The sequence below is a fragment of the Ornithodoros turicata genome, chromosome 2 (genome assembly GCF_037126465.1).
Source record: "Ornithodoros turicata isolate Travis chromosome 2, ASM3712646v1, whole genome shotgun sequence".
Taxonomy (NCBI): domain Eukaryota; kingdom Metazoa; phylum Arthropoda; class Arachnida; order Ixodida; family Argasidae; genus Ornithodoros; species Ornithodoros turicata.
Window position 1 is genome coordinate 118,382,469 of NC_088202.1, and position 9,204 is coordinate 118,391,672.

Consider the following 9,204-nt stretch of genomic DNA (forward strand, 5'->3'; position numbering starts at 1 on the left):
GTTACACGAAGGGTTGAAGAATTTGCCATCACCAACAAGAAACTTTCAGAACAGCTCGCATCACAAAACAATGTCCACTTGATGCCAGAGAAGCAGCTGACATTTTATACTGGACTGTGACTCCACTGCGCGGGGTCACACTCCGCGTAGCGTAAGGCAAGGTCCATGAATGGACCTGTCCGCTCCCGCCAACTTCCGGCCGCCGCTAGGGTGGCGCGGCGCGGAGAAAAACGCCGCTCGCGTGTTCCGTGGACTTTTGGCGGAAGCTGTACAGATGGTATTTACAATATCAGTGTGGTGTCAGGACCACTAAGAAGAGACGACTGAGTCCGAAGAAGGTCGGGATGAGAATGAATGTTTAATTCCCGCGCTCTCGCGGTTGTCGAGCGGACGATACCGATGAGACTGCGGAGGATGAAGAAGATGAAGACGGTGCGCTACAGGTGTCCCCCCGCCGTCAGATGCGACGGAGGCGCATCGCTGGAGCTGGTCCCCAGGAAACGCGCTTGGGCTTAGGGGAAGGCGGCGAAATGTCGACGGTCTGGAGGGCAAGAGGGAAGTCTTCGTTCTCCACGAAGGCCGGCTTGACGCGGTCGACCGAAACTGTGTCCTGGCGGCCGCCTAGGTCAAGTACCATGGTCTTGTCGGACCGGGAGATGACACGGTAGGGTCCTGTGTAGGGGGGGTCTAGGGACTTGCGAGGTGCTGGAGCCCGGAGAAAAACGTGTGTGGCCTCGGCGAGAGCGGCTGGAACGTAAGAGTTCCGGCCAGAAGGGAACCATGGGGAAGCAGGCCTAAGGGTCTTGAAGACGTCACGGAGGAGCGAGACGTACTCAGGGTGGCTTGTGGCTTGCGGCTGGGTTTCAGAAGAGGCGGGAGGTTGCTGGGTGACGAGGTCGGCCGGAAGGCGTAGGGGCGTGCCGAAAACGAGCTCGGCGGCAGAGCAGCCCAGGTCCGGCTTGAGGCATGCTCGTACGTGGAGCAAAATGAGTGGGAGAGCGCTGGCCCACTTTTCGGGATGGCGAAGGGCACGGAAGCAGCTTTTCATCTGCCGGTGAAAACGTTCTACCAGACCATTGGCACAAGGATGGTAGGCAGTAGTGCGTGTGCGCGTCGTGCCAAGAAGACTGCAGAGCTCATGGAAGAGGGAAGACTCGAATTGAGCCCCGCGGTCGGTGACGATTTGGTCAGGGGTCCCGTATCGGCAGATCCAGGCGGCGAGAAGAGCGCGGGCAACGGTCTCGGCACGCATGTCGATGATGGGCACCGCTTCTGGCCACCTGGTGAAACGATCCACCATGGTGAGGATGTAGCGGAAACCCGATGAGTGAGGTAGAGGACCGACAAGGTCGATGTGGATGATCTGGAATCTGCGGTCCGGGGGAAGGAACTTGCCGGGCGGCGGGCGCGTGTGCCGGACGATCTTCGTTCGTTGGCAGGTGATACAGCGAGAGGTCCAGACCTGGATGTCCTTGGCCAAGCCCGGCCATACCTACCGGTCACCGATCAGGCGTCTGGTTGCGCGAATACCAGGATGGGAAACGTCATGCAGGGCGTGGAAGGTTTGGCGGCGGAGACTGGATGGAACGAACGGCCGCTGAACGCCGGTTGACACGTCGCATATGATGGTGGAGGCGGTGCCGGGAAGAGCGACCTCTTCCAACTGTAGCGATGTTTGCTTGGACGCACGAAGCGCCCTGAGCTCTTCGTCGGCGCGCTGTTCAGATGCGAGACGTTCAAGCGAAAATATTTCGGGCGGAAAGGCGTTGATACGGCTGAATGCGTCAGCAGGTATGTTAGCCTGGCCGCTGATGTGGGCGAACGTCACTTGGAATTCCGCCAGGAAGGCTAGCTGCCGGATTTCCCGGAGTGAGTGGCTTTGACGGCTAGCTCGAAAGGCGTGGACGAGTGGCTTATGGTCCGTATAAAGTATAAAAGATCGGCCTTCCAGAAAGTAGCGGAAGTACTTCACGGCAGCGAACGCAGCGAGGAGTTCGCGACCGAAGGCACTGTAGCGTTGTTGGGCCGGCGAGAGTTTGACGGAAAAGAAGGAGATGGGTTGCCACTGCTGGTTGATGTGCTGCTGGAGCACGGCTCCGATGGCTGAGCCGGACGCATCCACCGCTAGTGAGGTGGGCGCATCATGCTGGGGGTAGATGAGCATGACGGCGTTGGCGAGTGCCTCTTTGGCAGCCAGGAAGGCGTCCTCGGCATGCGCCGTCCAAGCAAAACCGGCCGCATTGGGAGACTTCTTGGGAGAACGCAGGAGGGCTTCGAGCGGTGCCAACACAGACGCGCAGTTCGGAATAAAGCGCCGGTAGAAATTGAGTAGCCCAAGGTAGCGTCGAAGTTGGCGCAGTGTAGCCGGTCTTGGAAACTCGCGGACGGCCTGTACCTTCGAAGGAAGCGGTCTGATGCCGTTGCAATCGAGGTGATGGCCCAGGAATTCCAGGGACGCGGCTCCGAACTGGCACTTTTGCACATTGATTATGATGCCGTATTCTTCGAGGCGCGCGAAGAGCTGGCGTAAATGGAGGCGATGTTGTTCGGGGCTTTCGCTTGCGACGAGTAGATCATCCATATACGCAAAAACGAAGGGTAGTCCCCTTACCACCGAATCAATAAAACGCTGAAATGTTTGGGCTGCGTTTTTCAATCCGAAAGGCATCCTAACGAACTCGAAGAGGCCGAATGGAGTCGTTACTGCTGTTTCATGGATGTCCTCTGGAGCCATGGGAATTTGATGGTACGCCTTTGTTAAATCGATTTTGGAGAAGGTGGTGGAGCCCTGGAGGTTAACGGCGAAGTCCTGAATGTTGGGGAGTGGATAGCGGTCAGGTAGTGTGGTAAGGCTTAGCGCGCGGTAATCACCACATGGTCTCCAGTCCCCGGTCTTCTTGGGGACCATGTGCAACGGTGACGCCCAGTTGCTCGATGATGGCCTGACTACGCCGATGTCGATCATGTGTTGGAATTCGCTCTTGGCTATGGCCAGTTTTTCAGGGGCCAGTCGGCGGAACCGCGAGGAGACTGGTTGGCCAGAAGTTATGATCTTGTGGACGACATCATGCTTCACAGGCTTGGACCAATCGGTGGGCTGTGTAAGCGACGGGAAGTCCTTGAGGATGTCGGCGTACGGCGATGCAAGCGCAGACAGTGGCTCGGTGTGAAATTGAGGAGTCGCGAAGGTGCCGATTCCGTGCACTGCGAGCGATGTCGCAGAGTCCACGAGGCGACGCCGAGCAAGGTCCACCATAAGGCCAAACCGCTCGAGAAAATCTGCGCCTAGGATGGGCTGGCTGACGGAGGCGATGGTAAACAACCATGTGAACTGCCTTCGCAGGCCGAGATCGAGGGTCAGAGATTTTTGGCCGAAAACGGGAATTCCGGTGTTATTCACCGCCGTCAGGAACCAGATAGGAGCTTGACGCCTGTGAGCCCCTGTTGCAGGAAGGACGCTCACGGCTGCACCCGTGTCGACGAGTATCGTCAACTTGGAGTTTCGATCTGTTATGTAGAACAGGCGACTGGGTGCGTGGTTGAGGGTGTCGCCTGTCGCCGCTAGCGACGCCCCATGTCGTTTCCCGGCCATTGGCAAGGGGCGGTGCACTTGCGCGCCGAGGCACCGAAATTGTAATGGTAGAAACAATATGGGCAGCTCGCAGGTGGTGATGAAAGGCGACGCGTGCGAGGGGAGGACGGGCGGGGACTGCGCGGTCGAGGGCTTCGGAAGCGGGGTCGAGGTTGACGTCCTGCAGGTTGTGGAAAGGGAGACGGCTGCGAAACGCTGCATGCCAGACGGTCGTCAATAAGCTGTCGGAGTTCCTGAACTTCCGAACGAAGAAGGGCAACTGGATCTGCAGGCGAAGGAGGCACAGGGTAGGAGGGTCGCTCGGTCGCTTGGGAAACGTGGCCAGAAGTGGGGGGCGGCGCAACCTCAAAAGCAGGAGATGGGGTGGGAACGTGGGCAATTGTGCGTCGTGAAACCTCGATTACCCGGTCGGCGACTTCAGCGAGTGCCTCCGCGGAAGAGTCGGGAAGTGCCGCGAGTACCATTTGTGTCTGCTGAGGGAGCCGGCTCAGGAAAAGTTCTTTCAGGAGGGATCGGTCGAAGGCTGGAAGCCGAGAGCCGAGGAGGCTGTGCATACGTCGGAGCAGCTGACTGGGTCTGCGATCGCCGAGTTCTTCGGCTGCTAGCAGCTGGCGCAAGCGCTCGCGCTCCGACGTCATGATTCTGTCCGTGACGGCCTTCCGAAGGTCGTCGTAGGCGTTGGGGGTGAGGGGTGCCGTCAGAATATCTGTGACTTCCACCGCGATTTCCGGAGGTAGGTTGCTGACTATGTGGTGAAACTTCGTAGCTTGCTGGGTGATGCCAGCCAGCGCGAACTGACTATCGGCCATTTTGAACCATAGGTCAGGATGGGCGGTGAAGAATGAGGGAAGCCGAACAGCAACACGGGCGATGCTTGAGGAAGAGGGAACCATGGACGTTGCCGCTGTGGCCGCCGTGGCAGGGGTGGATGCTTGGGAGCCGTCGCCTGGGAACATTGCGGTGTCCAGCTTGCGACGTTCGGGCTACAATCAGCACCGTGCGCTACAATCAGCACCGTGGAAGCAACAGGGCAAGGAACCATGCAAAGCAATTCTGCATCCAAGTACTCCAAAGGAAACAGCCGGACACAACTGAAGATCTCTACAATGTGGAAAGGTTTGCGGGCAAGAATTACAAATTGCTATTGAGCAGCACTTGTGGGAGGCCCTTCTGTGTATAAAATGGATGCAGCTTAGCCATGTTTCGATTCAAAAAGCTGTCATCCTTTTCAATCAACACCAAATGCCCTCCACCATTTAGGTGGACATCAAAATAGCACTGATTGATGTTCTGTAGGTTGCGGTGGGTTTGCGCTTGTATCTCACCATATTATATGTGTGCAGTTTTCAGCTTTCTGTCATTATCGAGACAAAAAGTATTCCTTGATTGCCCGACAGAAAGGAGCTCGCTGAGACTCACGGGAGTACATGCACTTCACCTGGAACAGTGATGGAGGGTGACACTCAAAAATTCCGTCTAGTGTACGGTCCAAGAAATGGCCCTTATAGGGTTTGCCATCAACTCACATTCATTTAGGCGGCCATTGCGATGCTTCTGACGGAGAGAATAGCTAGCTAGCCTCGTTTTGACAATGGGTTCGTTTTTCCGGTCCTAAAGCACTGCTGGTGTATTTATGGACGGTGATTCGAGGCTTTTCCTCAGCACTGAGCAGCGCTTCACCGTCTTTGACACGCATATACCCTTGAATAGAGATGCAGTGATACGGCCCTTACAATGGCTTTTCCATTCTTTGCATTCATGCTCTGCACGCGTTGCCCCCTGAGTTTCACCGGCATTCTCTTCACTCACATGTAAGTAGCGCACAAAACGTTCAGATAACGCAGCCATGTTCTTATCACAGTGTCTCGTCTCTGCCATACATGTGCTGTACACATCAGGTATTTTTCCATATGCTCTTGCCGCTATTCAGCAGGCGTACGGCTTCTTGGATTTTTGTGAGGGTCTCACTTCCCCTTGCAGCACAACAATGCCAATCGCTGGACTCGCACTCAGCACGTTGTGCACTTTGCCTGCGTAAAGTTGTTGTTTCTTCTTCTTCTTCTTTCGTTAAAATTTGTACAGTTTGTTGCAGCAACACATAACGGCTTCTCCTTTAAGACTGCAATCATGTCTTGTTTTCAGAATACCTGGTGCACACAAGGCACCTGGACATACCTGACATAACATAGATGTCGCCCTCATGGGCTTTAAAAGCATCGAAAGGCTGGCTGTCAACCCCCACTTCCTGCAGAAACTATGCTTTGATATCTGCTTCTGTCAAGAGAGGTCACATGCATTTGCCTACACTGTACTTGAGCGCCTGGAGGTCATCCAGATGGATCCCACTGTAACATTAATCAATGAAAGGAGCATATCGTGTAGCGGTAGGGTTATCCAACAGAAATGCGACAGGGGTGATTAGATACTGTGGTCTTACCTGACCAAGCAATGCGGATTAGAACTCTGCATTGGCTTACTGAAGAGTAGAAAAAAATATTTCGACCAAAATCGAATGTTTTGAATGGAAAACATCGATCTTCCATGTTTTCCTGCTGTAGACGGGTGATCACGCGGTGGATGCACGGAGGAGAAAGTTTATTTGAAAAAGAGCGTAAAGGAGCGTATGTTTTGATAACACTTTTCAGATGTAAAATATTTTTCGAACATTAAACAGCCTCGTCAAACGTACGAGAAGCTCGCTGGGGAAATAAAATGTAATCTGCATTTTGCGAACCAAATTAACGTTCATGTACAGCGCCGTTTCTGCTCTGCGCCTCAATCTTTCACTGCATGCTAGCGAAACAGAACTACAGTGTCTGATCATGAGTCTCAAATGAGCAAACAGCCTCATCTCGTTTCACAAAATCTCGGCAAAAGTTGCTACATTTTCCCTGTGTTAACACGCACACAGAGTGATTGAAACTTGCTAAAATACGCTTGACGCCCGTTTATTTCGTTCGAAATGTGTCGGCAGATGTGCCCATGCCTATAAAACACGACTAATTTGGCCGCACTTAAACGGATAACCTCGTAATTCATTATCGTTGAGCAGGGATTTCACGCGTACGATACGGAGAGCCAAAGAAACTTTGCCCCGGAAGTGCCTCATCCTCTCACTTTTCCCCCTCGTCAGTCAAATCGACAGCACCTATTCTCTATATAAACGTATAGTTTCTCGGTTCGACGCTAGGCCAGCTGCACTCCAATGAAGTCGAATGTTCAAATTCGAATTTAGAAAAACTGCGGCGTTTTCATGCATGCATTTTTGCATATGGAGCCCTCTCCGGGTGCTCTACCGAATGCATCTACAAGAAAGCTCCTACAGCTTCTAGTCAGAGTCCCTTTAAGCAGGGACAAGAAGTTCGCCACTGGCATGCCACAACTGTTTTGGAAACTGACCAAACCATTTCCTTCTATTGTCTATTCAACTTTTTTGAGGAGGATCTTGGAGTTCGGAGAAAAGTATAAATCTGACAGGCAAACGTGGGAGGTTTCGAAATTTGGCTAATGCAGAGAGATCAATTAACTACAGCACTCCTCATTACTAAAGCACTCCTAGGAGTTTTTCATTCTGAAAGGTTGGTCGAGTTGAGGAGCAGAGAGGTGAGTTTGAAGGTGACCCAGACAGAACACTACCTCCTGCGGACGTTCGAAATAGATCCTAACGTCCATGTCCTGATATGGATATCAAATGGACATCTCTGGGAGCTATATGAGTGGACGTCCCTAACTGTACATCCGCAGGATGTACCGTAACGGCCGTTTGAAGAATTGTCCGAATAGGGTCCCTGACGGGATGTTGCAGGGAGCATTATCAGAGGAGAGAGAGAAACATGGCAAGGTGTGTGGTGTCGTGATTCGACTCTCGCTGAACCAGCTAAATGCCTCAAATCAAATGCAGTAAGAAACACAGACGTTATCGTTATAGTGAGTTAATACGCCAAGCAGTTCTTCAGTCCAGTGTTATCGGTATACGCAATCGCATTAAAATTAAACACCTCACCCTTTGGTTTGACTCGCAGGCAAACAGGACTCTCGAATTTGTAGAAGCTCACGAGACAAGCAATATATAGTATCTGCTTTCGCGTTGGAAAAGTATGCCACTGCCTATCTAAGTTCATGGTTCTCAGAGCTTTTTTTGCTTTTTAAAACTTCATGCCCATTGTCCGTAACAGAAATACTACAAAGAAACAAAGAGGAGCAACGGAGAAAGAAAGATGCAGTGGCCGAAGCTGAAACAAAATGGCAGAAAAAAACGCCTAGTAGGAATCTGTCCACTTGCGCAGCAGCACAGTAAACAGTATCAATAGTAATGAGAAAATACAGGGCGCTGATCACGTACGCAAGTAGGTCCGTGCAACGTCCCGGCATCTCCGTGTAACTTCCTGTGAGGACAAACGACGGATATTTGTGGGAAGTCCAAACCGTGCCCACTCGGAGATGTGGGGGACGTCTGTCGGAAAAATGTCTGTCTCCCACGGAGATCCGAATTTCCGTGAAAGGATATCCCTAGCATCACGGGAAGTTTTGTTCCGTTTGGGCGAAGGCCATAGCTGCTTTTGCCATGTGCCACATTCCGAAATCATGTAGCGGAAGGCAAAATCTTCCTTAAGCGTCTTCACATTAAATTCGCTTCATTTTTTTTTATCACATCACCATCACCATCACGAAAGCAAATGGAAAGAAGGGAGTTATGAGTTTTCTTGATATTCCCTGAAAGGTGCTCCAGGTTAAGAGGAGGAGAGGAGTTGGCACGCCTCCTACCTACTCCCTTCAGTCCGCACTGTGCGCTTCCTTCAAAAGTTATTAATGCGTTAGCATTAGAACCCCCAAGTTGGACAAACGCGACACAAACGCGACATATGCGATATGTGCATTAAATTATATTTAAGTGCGCATCATCTCAAGGTCACGATCAATGTGAAATAATATAGTATGTTGGCTGTAAATAGTGGTATACTTTATTCTGCGTTCTGGCTGTGTGAGGGAAAAACCGCCTTTAGACACATTCGGCAACGAGATGCCCATGATAAGGTGTTACCTAGAGAAGGTAACACCTTAACGCGGTACCGCGTTACTTTTCCAAATTTGTAGCGACGCTAGTATTGCGCTACTTTTTGGTGGAGTAGCGGGTAGTGGTATTCCGTTACTTCGGTTTGGTAGCGGGTACAACACTGCCTACAACACAGCACTTGTGTCAAGTGCTGCCGTAGAGTGGGTCTTCAGTGCAGCCGCCGATATCTTAATCAGAAAATACGGCAAAATGAAAGACCACAATTTTGAGCAGTGACTGGGTTAGCGCCTAAAGACACATTATGTGGCTCATCTGTTGAGACATGCAAAATATTATTGCTTACTTCACACGCTCGAGTCTTTCGCGCTATATCAGCTCTCCCAATCACTTGGAGTTCGGCTCTTTTTCTTTTTTTCGAAACACACAGGGACGGGGGCAGTTTCTGAAAGTAACGGCCCGAGTAAGGCGTTACTTTTATACTCGTTACACAATTACATTTTGAGTCGAGTAATTTCTAACAGTAATCAGTTACCTTTGCTAGAAGAGTAACGGTAACGGTAATCAATAACTTTTTTGGAGTAACGGGCACAAGCCTGGG

The 9,204-nt window shown here is 51.8% G+C and overlaps 1 protein-coding gene across 1 annotated transcript; it reads right to left on the reverse strand.

Moving 5' to 3' along the window:
- Positions 1–457: 457 nt before the first annotated feature.
- On the reverse strand, positions 458–1,300 carry LOC135384982 (uncharacterized). The gene has a single exon (XM_064614161.1). It carries the CDS (start codon positions 1,298–1,300, stop codon positions 458–460), a length of 843 nt encoding a protein of 280 aa, XP_064470231.1.
- Between the last annotated feature and the right edge of the window lie 7,904 nt (positions 1,301–9,204).